The 21,184-nt window shown below is 43.7% G+C and overlaps 1 protein-coding gene across 4 annotated transcripts; it reads right to left on the bottom strand.

Moving 5' to 3' along the window:
* Positions 1–171: 171 nt before the first annotated feature.
* On the bottom strand, positions 172–4,771 carry LOC133900124 (putative receptor protein kinase CRINKLY4). 4 transcript variants are annotated; one of them, XM_062341254.1, is made up of 4 exons: positions 4,489–4,771; positions 4,083–4,299; positions 3,807–3,933; positions 172–3,629 (listed from the first exon to the last, which is right to left on the bottom strand). In XM_062341254.1, the coding sequence occupies exon 4, from the start codon at positions 3,614–3,616 to the stop codon at positions 890–892; it is 2,727 nt and encodes a 908-aa protein (XP_062197238.1). In that variant the 5' UTR covers positions 3,617–3,629; positions 3,807–3,933; positions 4,083–4,299; positions 4,489–4,771; the 3' UTR covers positions 172–889. The 4 variants fall into 4 exon arrangements, 3 of the variants coding, with proteins under 3 accessions (XP_062197238.1, XP_062197239.1, XP_062197240.1); XM_062341255.1 differs by having other exon boundaries at positions 3,826–3,933; XM_062341256.1 differs by lacking the exon at positions 3,807–3,933.
* Positions 4,772–21,184: the final 16,413 nt, after the last annotated feature.

The following is a 21,184-nucleotide window of genomic DNA, read 5'->3' as shown; positions in this document are numbered from 1 at the left end:
AAAATTCAACTAATTTCTACTGAATTATTGTCAAAAACCATGAATATCGTGTAAATCGCCGGGGCTTGGTGTTCGGTTTTGAATCAAATTTTGAAACCTTGGCCGAGACATTATTGATGGGTAGCTTTTCTCTGTCCCCAAAAGCAACAAAATTCATTTAAGTACGGTCTCACAAGATGACTTCTGAAAGAAGCATCGACAACAAACATAATGGCAAGTTTATTAGGTCACAGCAACATTAATTGATCAACAGCAACTTGTCTCCATTATGTTGAAAGCAAACACCCTAAGCAGTTCATGGAACATGGCAGCAGCCATCGCTGAGGCAGACCACTGAGAATTACATCTCACCTGTTACCGAAGAAGACTGGGCCAACCAACCTCTTACTGAGAATCACAAGCAAAGCAACTAAAGAAACCTTCCACAAGAACATATGTTAACTAATGTTAGATATGATGATCCAGACATGCAGTTGGTTCCCAAAGCTACTGGCATCTAGCACTGCAATTTGCTGCCAGAAGAAAATTGACATGAAGAGATGTTTTGCAGGATTAAGGAATACTACACAATTCCATAAGCTAACGATATAAGATAATCCATTAACCACCACCATCCGCAGATAAATAGCATCAGAAAGAAGAGAAGAAACCAAATCAATCTACAAAGAAAGGCCCCCAGATGCTAATTTTTTTTCCAGTACTCTAATATAGCAGTATGCTTCCTGGTTTCTTCTCTAATAACTAGCTCTCTGTTTTTAAATGGCCTGCTACTATGGATGTATAAACACTGTGATGCATTTCCATATAGCAGTAGGTCACGAAGTCTGAACTTGAAATGCTGCTCACAAATGGCAGAGTCACTGCATGTTCTGCTGCTCCTGACATTTCTTCAGAAGTTATGCTGCAAGTACAGGTTCTCCTGAGGTGAGGCCGGCCCGATCTCTTCCTCCAGCGACCGCAGTCCATCACCTATGCTGCTCCCGGCATTTCTGCCATCTGTGGTCGTTCGGCCAGCGATGTCAGCTTCTGATGCAGATGATTTCCTCCTCTGCGATGAGGTCACACTTGGAAAAGTTATCCAAGATGGCGCCCTGTACTCGATCCGCTGGTCCTCCCCATCGGCAAGCTCGTTCTCTGAGCAAGAGTGGTTAGAGGACATCTGTGACACCTTGTGCATCCGGCTACTTCCAAGAACAACCTCAGTTGGCAGAATGGGTTGCTCAACGCATGGACTGCCCATAAGCAGAGCAAGGGCATGCTCTAGAGCTGTTGTCACCTTATCCATGGAAGGCCGGTCTTTCCCTCGCATTCTGACACACTTGCATGCCACAGAAGCAATCTTCTTGAGAGCCTCAAGGTCTGAGGGTGGAGATAAGACTGGATCAAGGATTGCAAAAATGTCCCCAGCTTTGATCAGTGGTACTGCCCATTCAACAATGTTCCCTTCCTCAAACTGCATGTCGATCGCTTTCCTGCCACTTAGGATCTCCAGGAGAACAACTCCGAAACTGTAGACATCGGACTTCGTAGTCAAGTAATGGAGACGGTAGTACTCGGGATCAAGGTAGCCAAGTGTCCCTGCTGGCAGCTCAGACAGTGGGGTGCCGCTATCTGCAGGACCCAATATAGATAGACCAAAGTCAGCGACACGAGCATTGTGATCCTCATCAATCAATATGTTTGACGACTTGATGTCTCGGTGAATTACAGGAGGGCAAGCATAGCCATGCAAGTACTCAATTCCCCTAGCAGCTTGGACAGCAATGGTGACCCGCCTGGCCCAATTCAGTCGCTTCTTCAAGTTTGGATCCTTGCTGTGCAGATGCTGGTACAGAGATCCATGAGCCATGAACTCATAAACTAAGAGTCTTTCACTGCCATCCTCGCAGTAACCAAGCAGGTTGAGCAAATGCGCATGGTTGAGCCTAGAGAGGAGGTCGAGTTCATTATGGAACTCCTTTGAGTTCTTCTTCACATCTGATGCTTTTATTGCACGCTTCACAGCAACCACTGTCCCATCCCTCAAGATGCCCTTGAACACACATGAAAAGCTGCCTTTGCCGACTTGTGAATCCTCCGAGAAGCCACCAGTTGCTTGCTCTAATTCTTCGTAGGAGAATTCCTGAGCTCTCCTGATCTTCAGATCCTCCACATCAGGCTGGATCTTTATGTTATCTTTCCGGAAGGAATATGCTGTGCTCTTTGCCAGTCTCAGCTCGCTATTTGGACATTGACAATGCCGAAGCTTGTGCCGGACATAAAGGCAAGCAATTACTGTCACACTCAACACCAAAATGATGGCAAACGCAATCTCTGCCACAAAAATACGCAGCTGAAAAGCCATTACTTTCTGGCTCTTGGTCTGCTTCTGGGATAAGCAGAATGACATGCACTCATCTGTGACGCACCTTGAGCAATCATACTGGCAAATGCGGTCAGCCGTGGTATTGCAGGGCGATGACTCATATGAGTCTTCTGGGCAACCTGCACTACAGGGCAAGCAGAGTCTAGAATTTGCAGGCTTGCAGACCTTGCTGCTGCCAAGCTTACCATGGTTCGCATACTCGTAGTACCCACGGCTGCATGCAGTAGGTACACAAATCCCAGGGGGAACCGCCATTGGTAGTGCCGATGGCCCACTGTTGCCCCAGCACCTTGGCATCAGAGATGTTTCAGCAGGCACACCACAAGTAAAGTAGTCCCCGGCCACAAGTGCATACATCTTCAGCCCTTTTGGTGGCGATGTACTGTTATGAAGTGTGAAACCCCAGCAAGCTACTTGGTGATCAAGGCTCCTGATGCCACAAGCATGAAACCGTCCACCGACTACAGAGACCATCGCATCCATTGGTACTATGTTCACATCCCCATCACCAATAGCACTAGACGGTGCCACTTGCTGCATTTCCATGCTCCTGCCCCAGCAGAACACCTGTGCATTCTCCAACACCCCACAGACGTGGAAGCCACCTGCTCCTATAGACTGGAACTGCACATTCTTTGGTGCCAGTCCGACAACACCACTCACCGTTTCATCACCCCAGCAGAACACCGTCCTGTTCTGTGCAAACAAGCCGCAATTGAACACCGAACCGGCTGAGATGGTAGAAACGGCTTCAGTGACAACATGTGTGGCAGTCATATTGTATCCCCAGCAATCAATCAGTGACGTGCCACCATTAGCACCATGAATTCCATCTGCGGATGCTCGCAGCGCGCAAAGGTGGTTGTCCCCTGCACTGAGCTCAGAATACTTTGCGCCCTCTATCATCGGTTGTGGCACACCACTCTTGACGTAGGAGTTGCTCCCCCAGCAGTAAGGCTGCCTGGTATCAAGCAAAAGACCGCACACAAACCCGTCCCCCGCTGTAAGGCCGAGGAAAGGGATATTGGGGGGAGCGCCATACAGAACAGAGGCATCCGCACCAAAGCATGTGACAATGTGGGAGCCATCGGAGCTCATGCCGCAGAACACCGGGCCATCCTCCCCATAAGACACTGCAATGGATGACATGGAGCCAAGGCCACAGGCCCAGCCAGGCAGCAAAACCAGGAAGCATACTGCTAGAACTAACACATGGTCCATTTCTTGAAACTTGGGGCCTTGGGCGTTCATGCTGGGCAAATTCCTGCAAGAAACGCAGGTTTTTGGGCTTTCTTAGTACCAACAGCTGAGTCTTATTGTATTGAAAAAAAAGTTCTTAGTACCAACAGGAATCAGGTGAGTCTTATTATACATGAAACACAATTTCTTAATACCAACAAGAACCAGGCGAGTCTTATTATACATGAAACAAAAAGAGGACCTTTTTCCTCAGTACATACGAGGAAGCAAGAAACAGGGATGGTGGCGTGGCTAATCAGTCACCCTCACTGCATAGCATTTGAACAGGACACTGCTTTGTTGATTTGCTCTTTTTCTTCCCTAGGACCCTAACCACCAAGAAGAAAGAACACCTACGATTAGAGCAGCGGCATTGCAACCTGACTAAAAAGAAGTCGTAATCTGTTGAGCCTTTCTGCATTTTAGCGGCGAATCAAGGACCCAAGCAGATAACAAGTGAGAAATAATTCATCCGTACCAGAAAATCGACGCTTTCTTGGACCAAGATTGCTTCAAGCGTCCCCCTCCCAGCACGCATGAACAGTGGAAGCACGAGCGTCAGTGCAGCATCTTGCTTCCTCGACTCCCCTGCTCCACAGGGGTGGACTCAGCGTGGGGCATTGGGCTAGCCGAACCCACGAAATCTTTGAGTAACAAACTAATGCCTATCTTGAGTGGTGATGAAGAAGAAGAACCTAATCAAACCATGGAGGGACAGATTTAGATTGGATTAGTAGCAGCACACAAGTGCTCACCAAACTGAATGGGGGGAGAGAGGAAGGGGAGAAAGATTTGGATTTGATTTGAGAACAAAACCAAGCTCCTCCTAGAGCAAGAGAATACAACCATTCCAGGCAAGCAAGCCAACAAGATTGTTCACTCACCAGCAGAAGAAAGAACCAATCCACGCTCGGCAGGTCTCCCCGCTGCACCCGACCACCAAGAGACGAGCGGCGGCGGGCTTGGAGTGAGGAAGAGCGGCGCCCGTGTGTGCTCGTTGAGAGAGAGAGGAAGGACGGGGGAGGAGAGGGAAACGAGGGCATTGAATGCGGGCATTGAAGAGGAGCTCCTGGTTGGAGGCAGCGTAGGTGGGGAGTGTCAGTGGGAATTCAATTCAACGCCGCCGCGTATGTCTGCACTGCATGTCTGGATGTCTGAACTGCACTCCGTCCATCCCGGCCACTGTAATTTCTTTTTTTTCCCCCTCGCTGCTATCAAATGACTTGGCTGCTCGTTTACATTCACCGTAAGGCCCCGCTTGGGATACATGATTTCCCTCCCATTTTTTGGGCACTGCTATTTTTTATAACATTGCTGCGGAATTTGTATAAGTTAATATGTTCCAAACATGGCTTGAGATCTAGAGGAATTTCTTAACAACAACCTATATTATATACGATACTAATCTAGAAGTACATCGCAATATGAAGATTTTCTTTGTGTAGAATATGCAGTTAGGTAATTGATGGTAAATTCCGGAAAGAGAGAATAGCACAAACGAGTCAGCGAATAGTTGCTTAGGTCCCAGGCATTGAAAAACAGCTCAACCGGGCCCTAAACATGTAAAATTATGCCAAATTTACCAAGGCTGCTAAAATCATTGGCATGATACTGGAAAAGGGATATGAAAATATTGTATTTTTCTTTGGATGGATCATATATGCATCAATTTGGAAGTGCCAATAATTTGTTAATTTAAATCGCTGAGGCAACAGTTGGACAGAATGAAAAACCATCCTTTTGTCTTTGTGCTTTCATGGAAGAACTTGTGGAGTCACGATACAGTAAAGTTTCACGCAAAACCTCGAACAATTTTTTAGCGTTGCAGTAGAACATGGATGGAAGACGATAACAAGAGGAGCATGCGTTGGCAGATCCACCCTCCTGCGCCGCGCCATGACCAGATTCAAGAACATTGAAGTTGGAGATCAAGATGTACCTCCATGAAAGCCTCCGTGCAATTATGCCGACAACTAGATCCGGGGCTTGCAACTAGGTATGTTCTAAGTTGACACTCGACTTAGCATTGTACATCCAAGCAAACTAATTTCCCGATCAAATAGATACATATACTATTAACCTGATAAATTCACCTCTCCGAACCACGCTTTTTAACTCACTCATTTTTAAAGGAAATCTTCAGGTAAAGTCAACTGATCATCTTTCTTAGAGACGAAGCTAAGCAAGTAATGCAGTAACTGATTAGCAAGAATTAGCATCATGAACTGCCAAAGGTACGATGAGATGTTGGCCACTTATGCCTAATCCACATTAGTTTAGTATTGTAAGAGGCTGGCAAAGCAACATGTCCGTTGTAGGGAGCAACAATTTGAGGCAATAACTTAGCCAAGAAATTCAGCCGACATGTTGGTGGAGCTTGGACAAAAATCAGTAGAGGCCAGTAAAATAGATTTGGTCTGCAGCAGGGGCTAAATAGTAAAATTATATAACACATAAATCTAAATAGTATTCTATATAACCATTAATTTACATGCTTATGTTGGACAAGGGAGACGTGGCCTACTTGGCTTGCGTCCACTTAACCACAAATAAGCTCCGCCACTAATGATATGGGCAATGCTCAAGTAACAAAATATGTGATATTTAACAGTTTAAGATGCCAAACTATTATGAGCTTGTTAAACATTGCAGTTTCTATGCTTTGTGATTTTTAGCTACGCTGCAATGTTGTAATAACGGATGTGATGTAGGGAATGTTTATTCTATTATATCTAGAAAAGAACTCAGCCAAGACTAAACTATATGTTATTTGCTTAGGATCAATATCTGATCAATAGACTCTTTGGTACAATTTCTTTTAGAGAAATTCAGGATAGCTCGTGCTACAAATATATTTTCTTTTTTTAATCACATTTATATCAGTCACCAACGGCTGTGATTCAACCGTAGGTCACCGTTCAAGGGTTCTCTATCACCTAGCACTAGATTCCAACAGATGTTGTGGCTTCCAAGAGCTGCACGTGAATCGACCAACCTTGCACAGCGTTTGACGAGTGATCCCACCTTCTTTTACTGACGACGGTATTGGCGGCACGATGCGCTTGATGGACGACACTAGAAGGTGCAACTTGGCATGACGAATCCATCCATGGGTGTCGAGACCGGTTAAAGCCACTGATCAATCTCATCTATAGGTTAAGCTTATAAATCAATTTTAACACAAAATGATTTTACATATAAATATTATTATAATATCACACTTAATTGTCATTAAACATCTTACAAAAGTAATTATTGAAGGCTAAGATACAAATAAAACTACAATATAGCTACACATTTTCTAAATCTTCATGATATTTCCACAGGCGCGATCGACGTAGAATACATCTTAGAATGAACCGCTCTCAGCGAACTCTTAGATTCTTTCTCCAATTGAGTGTTTAGTGATAGAAAAAGTGAGCACATGTCATACTCAGCAAATTGTGAGAAAATAATATGTATATGAAGGCTTAACAAGGATATAGCAATATTGCTCTTTTGCATGAAACAACATTTAAATAAAAGTATTTGTAAAGTAGTAAATAATTAATTAAATAAATATAAATAAACAACCACCTTAAGATTCCAACCATCTTAACCTAACCAACATTCTAACACCTCAACCAAGGTTCCCACCACCAAGGTTAAACACACCTCAATCATAGTTTCTACCATCATGATTGACCAAACCAACCAAACTATCAAGTTCTAATCATATGAAGTTTTTCTTAACACTCGTAACCATGACTATGACTGATTAACTAGTTTTACACTCTGCAAAAGTCGTACACTTTACCCACAAATCATAATCATATTATGCTACTGACATCCGTCAGTACCTTACACACTTCCAAGGTATACATCGAGTTGACCACTACAAAGCCTTTACAATGTCCCACCCAACACGTACATACCTGATAAGGTTTCACCGTTGTGTGAATACACCTTAACAATGTAAGCCCCTCTTGCGACAATAGAACATCCTGAAAGTACACCCTTTCGTTCCATATAACCGGATGGTCTACACAATACTAAGAATATGCAAACTAGTTGGGTAGGCCTATCCCATTCCAGGCTTGTTGTATTGTTTACATGGAAATATCACTCCATGAACCGATCCTTAGATTTTGAGCAAGACTACCACATCCCAATTGTACAACCCGTACCAGTCTCATCAAACCATTGCTCAAACCTTATACCATGTTGCTACAAAATTTTGCCATCATCATTGTTGCATAGGGTCATTATCAAGTTTTGTAGAGCAATTATCTTGATCACCATCCCAAAGTAAGGCTAAGCATCATCTAACCATCCATAACCCAAAAACATAATCCTAGTGACAACGATAATAATGAAAAATTAGGGTAAAATCTAACTCTTGGGATTCTCGATAAATTATTAGTATGCATGTTTGTAAAACAAAATATTTTAAAAATTAGGATAAATAAATTCAAGAACACAACTTGCTTTTATGTACTCAATTGGGTCTTAAAAGTCTTGATCATGCAGTCCTTCTAGCTCCTTCGAAACATTAACGTCTACTTGTAACATAAGAGAAAAGGTAACACATAAACATCAAGATCCAAAAAACCAAATATCACATAACATACATCATCACACACAAGATCATACTTTTTTGGACAATCTAGCGAAAAAAATCTAGACAATCCAGCGAAAAAATAGGTCAAAATGGTGCTATGATTAACAAGTTGTGACTTTCAAAAGATTAAAACATGACAAAAAAGATTATATACAGATAAAATTATATTGCTAGGAATTTTCTAGAATTTTTTCAAAGTCAACTACGATTTTCTAGGATTTTTTTTGAAATTTTCAAGCATTTATCTAAATTATTAAACTTTATAAAACTATTAAATAGAATTAAATAAACCATTTAAACATTATTATAATTATTTTCTAAATTATTCCTATTTTTTATAATTATTTTACACTAAAAAACTAATTCTAGCGCAATATATGTAGGATTTATGATGTGAACAGAACAATAAAACAAATAAAAAGAAAACTAAAGCTAACTGTGCACGCTGACTCAGCAGAATCCGTCAACGTGTTCCCCTAGCACTTGATATGCACGTGATATGGGGATGGGTGTCCCAATCTTTCGATGGCAAACGAAAGTCGGTTTGGTGGAGAAGACTTTGACGATCCAGTTACAATTGTACGATGACGAAGCGCCTGGGCAATCACTAATCCAATTTCTGTAGGTTACTAACCTTGCCTTGGGCACGATCAGCCTAAACACGAAGTTTTTACTGCAAACAATTGGAGAACAAGCAAAAATAAGAAGGCAATCTAAAATTGTAAATATAGACGAAGTACGATATATTGATAGGGTGGAATTATATAAAGTAGTCAACTAGATGGTCACAAGACAAAACTAGAGATAATGTTGTTTGGCTCTAAGTGAAACTATACTTTATCAAAGCTCAACTATTCTAGCCTCACCTGTCCTCTAGTAATGGGCATGCAAGCCATTTAGACGCTACAAAACAAACTAAGTAAATAAAATTTAACTCTAACTCTATATGTTACAGTGTTGACTCATTTTGAAGTTTTCGAGTCGCTCATGATGAATATGCTAATAGGGTTGGGTCTGTTCGAAAGATCACGACGTAATCTTTCCAACTTGTGGCTAAACACTTTCATTGGACTGCGTATGATAGAGATATCTTCCTTTTGTTGCACAACTGTTTGTTAAATTCGAAATGAATTTGGAGTTCGAGTAGTAATTGCCTTGGAACTCGACTAGCTTGTTTGGAACTTAGGATCCGACCTTTCCACTGTAGAAGAACGAGTAGGAACTAGACTTAGAACTAGTTATCTTCTCCCATATTTCTATGTAAATAGATATTATAAGAATTATTTAGTAGCATCCTATCCTCGTAAGTATGGTTATGAACACAGAGAAACAAGCTCACCTCATGATTTAATTGATGTGCACGAGCTCGTGTCGTAGGACCTTTCAATGGCACAACCACAATCAATTCTGGACGATTACTTGTAGTGCGCATATTCGCAACAGCGTTGTCCTCATCATCCTCCTATTCTTGAATTGAAGTCGACCTCGATGGTAACTCATCTTCAATTAGTCTTGTTATGCACAACCTCAAATCAAGATTTAGGTTATCCTCAAGTTCTTCATCCTCCAATTGTGCTATTATTTCAAAGATAAGTATAAGCAAAGTAAATACATTAGGTAGTATACTATTCTCATAAAAAACATAATTTAAAGTATTTATGAACATATTCACCTTATTCTCATATTTCCACACACATGCTCGCTTCATTGATTCTTTGTATGCATCAGAAATGTTTTCAGCTGTTTTTGTGAGTTCATGTTATTCAGATATACTTGAAGCATTGACATCAATTGGTAGAATATTTAGTGTGCGATTAGTAGGGAGGTCCGCATCATCCTCCCTTTTTTAAGAAAAGCCATCCTTGGCTTTTGATAACATAAAAATATACTAAACAAAGAGAACAACATATATACATGATATATGTAATTGTTGAAAGGATATAATGGCCCTAGGGGGGGTGAATAGAGCTCTAATCAAACCTTAAAACAAATATCAATTTCTAGAACAAGGAACAACCTTAGCCTAGAAGAAGGAAATACAACTACTTGAGCAAGCAAGCTAGAATATAGAGAACAAACATGCAAGGATATAACTTAAGAATAAATTACAAAATTGAAATTTGCATGGAAGTAGATGCTAGAAGTAAATTACGGAATAGAAAGAGAGTAGGGAAAGAGGACATCGATTTTTTCTGAGGTATTAAAGAGTTGACACTCCCCCCTAATCCTCGTTGGAGCATTACATAAGGATACCGTTCCCCTTGAGTCACCAAGACTCAAGTTCTCATTAGTGATTGTCACTTCTCCATATCCAGATTAGCGAACATCAAACCAAGTACAAGCTCTTCCCGGAGCTTCCACAACAACTCTAAGAGCTCACCGAGAACAGCTCCAATCACCATGACCAACTAGGTGTTGCCAACCACCAAAATTAATAAGCTAATTGGTTCACTCGATCCATATCAAGACTAAACAACAGCTAGATGCACATTCGCTACTCTTGAAGCACTAATGAAGTCCTTAACTTTCAATTAGAGACTAGAAATCAACTCAAGTACTCTCCATTACTTTTAATGACACACACAGTGTATGAACTCCTCTGGGTTGCAAGAGAGACAAAATAAACCGAGTGAGGGGGTATATATAGGCTTGAGGTCCAAATCTAGCTATTGCTCAACCACCCACACTTTCTATGAACACTGGATGGTACGGTGCACATACCAGACAATCCAGGGTGTAACCTTTTCCAAAAGCTGGCTTGCCAGCTGTCAGTAGAAGTTGCCTAAAAAGCTCTAGTGCTCTTCATACCATATCACTGGACAATCCCGTGAGTTCATTTCCCATGCACCAAGACACCAAGTCTGAAAATGCTCCAGTGTGTTCCACATCTTAACAACGGACCATCTGGTGCCTTGAATTCCAAATTGTTCGAATATTCTAACTTTCTGTTAAATGCTCCGGTGATCATCTTCTCTGAACACCGACTAATCCGGTGTACTTAACTTCAATTTTCCTAAAAAAATATCCCTTCTGTTAAATACCCCGGTGCACATATTTATCATCACTGGACAATCCAGTGAGGTCGTTGAGCTTTTGCTCAAAACAGAAATAAGGTCCAGTGAGTCCAAGATCTTGAGCACCAGACAATCTGGTGAAAACAAAAACTCTGAGGCTCATCCAATTCAATCGACTTTGAGCACTAACTTCTTGACTTCTCATCCATGGGCTTCTTTGAGATACCTAGTGCTAGATTTTCGCAGGTGTGCATCTAACTAAGTCTAGATTTAACTAGGACAAGCTACAACACTTAGGCCCCCTTTATAGTACGGTCAAAAGACTAGAAAGGAACCTGTATATACTCTAAGTGTTCTTCATCACCTTGGGACGCTTAGAACTAGAAGATCCTTAATTTTTATGCAAATATCCTTTAATCGTCCAATACAAACTCATGAGGGACCAAGAAAACTCATACAATCATTGTGAACTTAAGTTTTGATTCCCTTCAAAACATACGCGTTAGTCACAATGATACGGTTGTTATTAATTATCGAAACACTTACCACTTACCTAGGGACCTAGATGCTACTATCTCCCTCTTTTTGGTGATTGATGACAACATAAATAGGAAGATAAAGATATTGATTGAAAAACACCCTATCATACTAGGCAATTAACGACATATAACAATTAAACAAGAGAAAACCTAGCACTAGAGCAATCTATTAAGCTAGTAGAACAAGAATTAAATCTGAGCACAAAAGGAAACACAATACGATGACAAGCGAAACACATCAATTAAGAACCAAATAGCTTGTCATTACGTCAAAAACCATGAAGAACTAACATTCCGACCCTAGACTATCCAAGCTCCACCTAATACTAAGAACTAGAAAGCTCACTAGCCACTATACTATCTCTCTCCAACACAAAAGACTCCCCCTATCACCTAGACTCTCCCCCCCCCCCCCCACTTTGACATCTAAGCACTAAAAAGAGTATACTCCTAGACATATGAAGTTGGAGGAGAGGAGAAAGTCAGCGCTACTGCTGACAGTCGCACCTCAAACTGTGAGTCTAAATTTGCATATGAATCTGACAGCTCAACGGTAGCGGGGTCAACAACGGGCTAAGAAGGCTGTATTGTCTCTATAGGGGTCTCTGAAGCTGGAGCTAGGGTGGAGCTAGTAGTGCTGGTACCCTGAGTAGCCTTCTCCTGTAATGCTACATCGAGCTCCTAGAAAGCAAACTGAATGACAGGTGGAGACTGAATGTACGACTACTGAGATGGTACGGTCGTGGTGAGTCCTCAAAACAAAGAGCACCAGGAGTCAACGGTGTATAAAGAGAAGGCAAGACTGGCCCCTACATCATCCCAACAGGCTGAGAAAAGATACCATTGTTGAAGAGTGGTGACAGGTGAAAAGCTGACACTGGTGTACCCAAAAGACCCCTGACACCGCCCGGAAGAGGACTAGGTGCTGGGGCTGGTGTTTGAGGAGCTACTGGTTAGGTGAAGGCCAGATGCCTGAAAGAGAGAACCAAGACATCCGGATATGAATGTGAACATGCAGTCGTTGTTATCTCTGCCAGCTTGAAGTGCTGCTAATGTGGTCTGATGCTGCTGCTCCTACTAGCGTATCACGTCTGTCTGTAACTTGGCCTACTGCTCGGCCTAGCGTAGCATGTCTGCCTGTAACTTGGCATGTTGCTTAGCCTGAGCTGCCTGCTGCTGCTGCTGCATCTGTTGAATGATGAGAACGAACTCTAACAGAGGTGCAGCAGGGGCACGGAGGGTGCCGTTTCATGTGCTAAAGTAATTGTAGTTATAGGAACAGTCTGAGAGGATCCTCTAGCCTTAGCATCGTGTGACCTAGCTATCGGTGAGAAATACTTGAGATTCGAAGAATCCGACCTAGCTATCGGTGAAAAGTGTGCGGGAGGTCTGCCTCGACCTCTGCAAGGGTCTAGTCCTCTACTACTACTCTTTGTCAGCAGCTGACATCTGTTCCTGAGCATGGAACATCACACGCTGACCTCGGTGTCTGTTTGAAGGTGCTGCGGGAGCATATACACTGAAGTGCTTGAGAGACTGCTCGTAGGCCTGAACAAACTCTGGGAACCTAACCAAATGTGCAAGCAAATGAGATATGAAATGAGCGTATGGCTGCTGTCTGGTCATGGTCATCCCTTCTACAATCACATCCTCAATCTCACATAGGATCAGGTCAACTACGTCAAAGCGCTGGTGAGCGAGTATAGATAGAATCAATCACTGCTGCAAGATGGTGATTGCCTTTTCATATCCAATCCTCGGGAGTAGGCTGCATCTCAAAGTCATGTGTAACGCCTTCGCCTCAATAATCAGCATGTCTGGCACTCGGGGGGTTCCTGTAATGAAGGTTGCCTGAAGATCGGTTAGATCTCATCATTTGTTAGGAACACTCCACCAACGAGAGGACGATGGGGTGGCTGAGCGTGAGGGTGTACTATCTCGTGCAAATACTGAGAGCTCGCTTGAAGACCCGATGCCTCTAGAATGTTTTTCCTGTAGTCTCCAACTCTCTCCCTAGAACATGAACTGTATAAAGTTCCTCTCGAGTGCTATCCAAACTGTGGCATAGAAAACTCTCACCCAATCCTCCACATAATGATTCACTCCTGACAACAACTCTATAAGCCCTGGAATAGCCTCAAAGTGTGCTCTCATGTCCACACCTCTAGCGGCCAACTCCAGATAGTGCCAATTGAACTTCTTATGAACGCTCAAGCTGACCCCCTCTTGAGGTATATGACGCGTGAAAGCTCTCCTGGAGAATCGTTAGAATATGGGGCTAACCCCCTCATCCCTCTGCGGGTGAACCACTTGGCAATCAGCACAAATTAGAGCTTCTTGATCCTCGGGGACTTGTATGAAGACAAGTCCAAAAGTTGAATCTCCCCCTGAGACTGAGGCTCCTCTGTCTGCTCTGTCTCGGACTCTGGCTGAGGCTCATGTCAAGCCCTCTTCCGGCTCTCCTGACCAGACGAAGTCGAACCCAACCTAGCTGCCTAATGGGTGCGAGTGGATCGATGTGGTGGAGACACCTCTCGTCCTCTAATCTACAGCCCTCGCTGATAAACAGGGGCATCGGCGGGTCTGCAATAGCCTGATCCCACTCCTTCTACTCCTTTGACTTCTTTTTCTTGGGTTGTTCAACGACCATGCCCATGTCGCGGCACTCACGACCCATCTAAAAGATCAAAGATGAATATATGGATGAGTGAGAACTTCGGGTTTAGGAATCTTGAATGAATTTTGCCCAAATTTTGAGTTCTAAGCACGATTTTGTGGAGATTTTAGATGAACATGCTAGGAATTCATGTTTGCGACTCTAAATGAGGAACAATTGCATAGGATTGAACTTTAATTGAAGCAGGTTGACTCAAATTTTCTTGAATTTGAATGAAATTTCATGGAATTTAAGAAAATTTGTGCTAGGGTTTTGCAAATTGAAGGAATCACCGAAGAATAAGCCTCAACATGATGAATATGTGGATTTTGATGACTGGAGGTGAGCCTGTTTGCTAGTGACAACGAGCTATGTCAGCAACAATTTTGATTTCTTGTAATGGTAGCGACGCTAGGTGTTGCGGCGGTGGTGGCTGTGGTGAGCTACAGTGACGGTGAGCTGTGGCAGTGTCACTAGGCTGTGGTGATGAGGCTGCTGCGTGGAGGTGCTGGCCGACAGCGATGGATGGTGAGGCGATGAGAACAGCGACTTCAGCAGTGCGTGAGATCTGGGAAGGAGAGAGCCGACCGAGCAAAGTAGTTAAATGACATGTGGGTCCCGCTGAAAACTAAATCACCAAATGATCTGATGATAGGCCAAGTGAGCCCTTGTCACGTCCCAAATTCTGTAATCGCGTGATTAAGCTTAATCATGTGTCATTAGCATCATAATTAAATTCGAGGGGAATTATTTTGGCACATTAGAGCAATTCGTTTAAAATTATTTGGATAAGAGAAAGAAAATTGGGATTGAAAATAATAGGAATTGCATTGGAAATACCTATTTTCTCTAATATGTGGACCCCACAAGTGGCCCACCATCCCAACCACCAAATGGGGCAGCCCCAGCTGCTCCCTCTCTCTCCTCCCTCACTCCCCACGCCCTCACTTGAGCAGCACAGCTGCTGTAGTTCACTCAACTCCCCCTATCACTCTCCCACTCAAGCTCTCTCTCCATTTCTCCCAAAATCTGAGCTCAAGTGGAGGATTCAAGATATGCATGTGGTACTATTGCATTCTCTAGCTCATGAGCTGCTCATCTATCCAATTCATTTTTGCTTTCGTGGAGGAATCGAGTAGTTCTTGACGTTCTTGAGCTTTTTAGAGCAATAATGGAATTTTGGTCGAAAATGAGTTCTAGAGTCGTGTTGCTAGTTGGTGAGCGAGTTCCAGTACCCTTGGACTACCCCTAACATGTTCCCTTTAGGATTGGAAAAAATCGCAAGTCGAATCAACCAAAAATTCACTCAAGAACAGCTTTTCTGGGCTGACCTGGATATTCCGGCCTCACCCGGATACTGTGAGTTTAGCATAAATTGTCTGTTGAATTGTGTTCAAAATTGGTTAGGGTTTGGGGTGCGAGATTGATTTAGAATCCTTTGGATGGGGCATATGCACGTTTGTGTAGCACAGATTTGTAAAGTGAGTTGAATCACTCTAGGGAAAAGTTGTGAAGAACCCAAAGTCTGTATTACCAGGATAATCCGGTTAAGCCCGGAGACTCCGTGTAGTTGCATTATCGAGTAACCGAGAGCTTCGTTCGGAGCCTTACTCGGAGTGTCAAGCATATCCCAGATAGTCTAGACAAACCCGAAGGCTCCGGGTTACGTTAGAGTAGTAGCTAACCGAGAGCCTTCAGCGGAGGATGGCTCGGATACTCTAGAACCCTGATATTCTGGATTCACCCGGATACTCTGGGCTAGTCAAATAAAAAGGAAGTAACCGAGCGCCTCTTCCGGAGGTTCACCCGAAGGGTCCGAACCCGGATACTCCGAACCAATCCGGATACTCCGGATGGCTATTATTTTTCAGATTTTGTTTAGATCATTTAGAGTTGCATTGATTCGCATGTCTTATACTTCTAGCATGTTTTTGAGCATTGTGGAATACCTTGTTGCATTCATTCATGCTCATCATTGCACGCGTTCTTGTTTAGTGAACAAGGAGCCGGAGTGTGTCGCGGTTGCAGTTGAAGACGACTCCAATCTTCCAGATTTTTGCGAGTGTTGCGTGGGTAATTATAGGCAACCACCTGAGCAGCAAGGCAAGCAACTAAGCATATTGCACATTTTTTCAGTTAAATGAAGTCTAAAATTGATAAATTATGCTTATGTATGTTTTCATGTGTCGAGTCGAGATTGGGTACAAGTGGGTAGAACCTATGTTGAATGCATTACTTCCACCTTAAATGCTTATTCATTCTTTCCTTGTAGCCTTGAGTATGTTGTTGATGTCTAGATTACAAGTTAAATCGAAATGCTTAGCAATGCATAGGTCATTTGGTAGAAGTCGAGCGGTGAATTGTTTCATAGTTTGTGAGCATAGGCGTTATTTACTTTCGTATTGATCACAATGTTGGATAAGGGTTGTTGATGATGGTTGTATGAGTGGTGAGTATGAGATGAGATATGGGCGGTGCTAGGAGGTGTTTATCATGCCCGGATGTGGAGTTCCCCTGGGTAGGTCGAGAGAGGAAACCGGACACAGTAGACCGCTTGCATCATTTAAACACCGATCGTCGGTGTAGTTGGCTTTATGTCACGGCCCAGAGTTTCTAAAACATGTAGTTAAGTGCTAATGGGTGTCATTAGCATCATTTGTTTGGTTTTGAGCAATTTTAGGCATTTCAATTTTCAATTAAACAAATCGTAAAAATCAATATTAGTTGATGCGTTGTCCAGCAACTCACCATATTGCTATACAACATAGGGCTGGAAACAATTTTAGAAATTAATAGATGTCAGGAGGAGAATATAAATGAATTTTCCCAAATTTTTGGGAATTGTTTTAAAGGCATAAAAATCAAAACAAGTTAGAAAAGCTTGCCTCTTTAGAGAATTTTCATTTGAATTTGGTGCAAGCTTTTTGGGTCAAACAAGGTAAAATGGATTGTTCATAATTTATAGAAGCCAACAAAATTTGTTCCACAATTTTTAGACCACAGTAAGACCTCCACCTTGATAACCAAAGTAGTGAAGATATTTTTGCCTGGCGGTCACTATTCGTCTGCCCCACCTGTCATCCCCTTCGCTCAGACAGCCTCTGCTCCCCCTTCTCCCGCTCTCACAGAGCAAGGCGGTGCCGCAATCCTTGACTTCGGTGGCCATCTCCACGTCGCCGGCCAAAAGATCGGCCCAGGCCTTATCTCCTCCTTCGCCTCTGCTTTATATCTCTCTCTCCCTCGCTTGCTCTTCCTGTCGCCCAGCACACCACAGCGCCGAGCTGCATTGCGCCGCGCCGCTGGCCAAGTCCGACGCGCCACCGGCAAGCTCCCTCGAGCCCGAGCCCAGTGGAGCCGCAGGGAAGAGCGTCCCGAGCTCCTCCGCCGTTTCCCCTCCTTCCCCGGCCGTTTCCCGCAAGGATTGGAGCCATCCACGCCTTCTTCCCCAACGGCGGCAGCCGAACTCCGCCGCCCTTCGTCGAACCGCCGTGCCCTCGCTTCTCCGGCCCAACCTGCTGCACGGTGAGTTTCCCCGTGTTCCTGTACACCTTATGCGCGCGCTGTTTTCCTCCCGTCCCGTCACCGGCGCGTGTGTCCGCGATGACTGAGCCGCCGCCGCCTCCCCGCGCGTGCCGCCAGCCGTGCCGTCGTCGAGCTCGTCGGCTGGCAAACGTGCTGTTAGGTCCACGTGCTTGCGTAGAACGCGTAGGGTGCTCGGTTAGGATTGTTGCACCGCCGTTCACCGACGGCGAGGCAAAGCCGTGCCGCCGCCGTGAAGTCCCGCTGTCCGCCGCCGCTGACCATCCTCCGGCCATCGCCAGCGACCGCGTAGGCCTCAAATGGATCTGCGCGCTCGTGCTGGTGCCGCAGCTGTCCCTCCCGGCCGCCTGACCTGCGCCGCTCTTCGCCGGCGGGCACGAACCGAGCCCCGGCCGGCCGCGCTGCGCAGTGTCCTGGGCGCGAGTCGATTTTTACTCAGGTCAAAATACGCCGGCCCCACTGTCAGTCGCAGCGGCTGTCCGAACCCGAGTGGAAAAAGGTTTAGGGTATTTAAGTATTAAAAAAAAATCGAAAATTGCGAAATGAATATTTATTTAGTTGATAAATCGGCTAAAAACTTGAAAAGTGCAGAGGAAATTGTGTAGAGCTCCAAATTTCCTAAAACCAATTTTGTTGGTTTTGTTGTATCATGATCTGTTCATTAAAAATACCAGTGGCCATGAAATGTGTGCTGTGAATTATTGAATTAATAAAATATGTCTAAGCTTTGATAATTTATAATTAAAGTTTGGTATTTCCAAAATTGATGAATCTAATTTTGTTGGCCTTGTATCATCATACTCTGCACATGAAAAAATACTAGGTGTTGTGAAATGTATAATTAAATTTGTTCAATTAATGAAATGTGTTTAATCTTCAATAATTCATAAACAATTTTTGATGAGTCCAAAATTTGTAAGTCCAGCTTTGTTAATCTTGTTAAATTATGCCATGTTCAGTAAAAGTGCTAGGGTTTATGAAATGCTTACTGAGGATTGGTGAGTTGTCAAAATGGTTTCAATCTTTCAACATTTCATGTTTTGTTGGTCTATAAATAGAGTTGTGTAAATTATATTAGTGGGTTCCCTATTTCCTTAAAAGGGTCACCCTCATGTTAAGTATAGTTAGTTTTCTTTTTAGATTTAAACTGAGAGTTAAGTTTAATCAATTTAGGAAGTTGTTAAATGCTGAATAATAATTCAGATTAGGAAATCCTTAAGGCTTTTAACTCATGGCATAAGTGCATTGCATCTCCACTGTTGTCTTATAGTGAAGCATCTTTCGTTGCATGTCATTCATATTCATTACATTGCATGCGTGATTCTTTTAGGGAACTTCGACCCGGCGAGCGAGGCGAACGAGGCTGTCCCCGGAGGTTCCCGCAGTGGTGATCGTGCCTCGGGTAGCTGTGAGCAGCAGCTAGGGCAGCAAGGCAAGCATCTATCATATTGCACCGTGTCTACTTGAAAATCTAATATGTTATCTACGCTTATGTATACATTGCATGTGTCGGGTTCCGAGTTGGGTAGAACCTATGCCTATGCATTCTTCCATTTCGGTCACGTGTCATGTGTTATTCCATTGGAGCCTAGTGGTGTCGTCGCGGTCTAATTTTAGTTCGCTATGCTTAGTGGTACTTAGGCTTTCCGGTAGAAGTCGATGACGGCATCCACCGTTGTCGCGAGCCTAGGGCTTTTTACCTGTTCACATTTGTGGTTATGTTGATGATGTGTCGGTTGTTGAGTGGTGAGTTGAGACGAGGTGTGGGCGGTGTTAGGGGTGTCATCTGCTCACGAGGAGTCCTCAGGCAGTTCGGGGAGGGAACCCGGACACCGTAGACCGCTTGTACCGGTTAAGCACCGATCATCGGTGTAGTCGGCTTTAGCACTTATCTTACTCACCACATGCTGATATAATGGTAGGCGAGCCGATTACCTTCGCAGACGTGGTCATATGGGCCTCGTCATAGACGGTGTGAGTCCGGTTTGAGTCCGGGCTTTTAGCGGTATTAGTTTGCTCGAGGAGTAGTTCTAATACCGCCTCGCCGAGCTATGGTTGATCCACATGGTTGGGCCTGGTTGGGAAAGGTTGTCACGGGTACCCCCTTGTGTGCATCTTAGCGGGTGGCACAAGCCGTATGGTCCCTGTGTCGTGTGGGTCCAGGAGTATCCCCCTGCAGGGTGTATAATCAGTTCGAACTGCCGCGCTCTCGGTCATGAGCATCGCTATCGCTTATCTCCACCGAGCGACCATATTTTGGTCGTAGAGTTTCGATATGGGTTGTGGCATGGTTGGATTGGGGTGGTTTGGTGGGTATGTGGTCGGTGGTTTGGTGGTAATGGTTTACTTTTATACACTTGTTGTTTACATATCTGTTGTGGTCAGTTGGTTGGCAGAGTTTGAGTCGGTGGTTGGTTAAGTCAGTTGCTTACACCTAGAGTCTAGGTTGCTTACCGCTTAATGAACTTAAACATGTCTTAATCCTTGCTACAGCTTTAAATGCATGATCCTTGGAGTCGAGAATATATATACTCATACTGTGTAAGACTTGCTAGTACCTTCGTACTAAGGGGTGCTGCCCTTAAGTTGTTTTCAGGTTCACAGGTCGGCGAGGAAGAGGCAGTTTTCAGCTACTTTTTGCCTGCCGATCCGGGTGGCGGGCAGGAGTAGCACATTCTACTCCGAACTCCGACGCTTTTGGTATGGAGCCTAAGGGCATACGGCTCCATACTCTTTTGTTGTATAGGTTTTTCTTCCGCTGCTTAGTTGTTGCTGTTCTTCTTTTGTTGTAAATTGTGGAAGCAGTTGCATGTTTAATAATTGTAATCCAGTTTAATTACTTGCTCTCTATTAAACTGTGTTGTGATATTTGAGTTGGAAGGCATGTGTTCCGATCCTGGGCACAAAACACGTGCCGGGACTACCGGAATGGTATTCTGGTCAATCGTCGAGGTTGTGATTATGAATAATGATCCTCCTGATGATTAATTAGAATACTATTTGGACGGTTCCTCACAGCTTGGTATCAGAGCTTGGTTTAATTTAGTAGCCTAAACATAATTAGTGCGTTGTTTAGTAAGTCGACAACTCCACCTAAACAACCCACAATTTATGTTTACGCCTCTTCATGTTTAATATGTATTAAACTGCTATCGTTTATGCCCCTAAGTTAAAATGCGTATTATGAGTGGCGTTTATATGTCTTATACCACGTTGTTTTGCTTTTGACCC

Source organism: Phragmites australis, chromosome 19, assembly GCF_958298935.1.
Source record: "Phragmites australis chromosome 19, lpPhrAust1.1, whole genome shotgun sequence".
NCBI classification, from domain to species: Eukaryota; Viridiplantae; Streptophyta; class Magnoliopsida; order Poales; family Poaceae; genus Phragmites; species Phragmites australis.
This window is presented reverse-complemented; position numbering and strand designations above follow the sequence as displayed.

Coding starts and splice junctions, on each gene's coding strand:
- LOC133900124 (XM_062341254.1), bottom strand. CDS start 3,616: ATGAACGCCCAAGGCCCCAAGTTTCAAGAAATGGACCATGTGTTAGTT.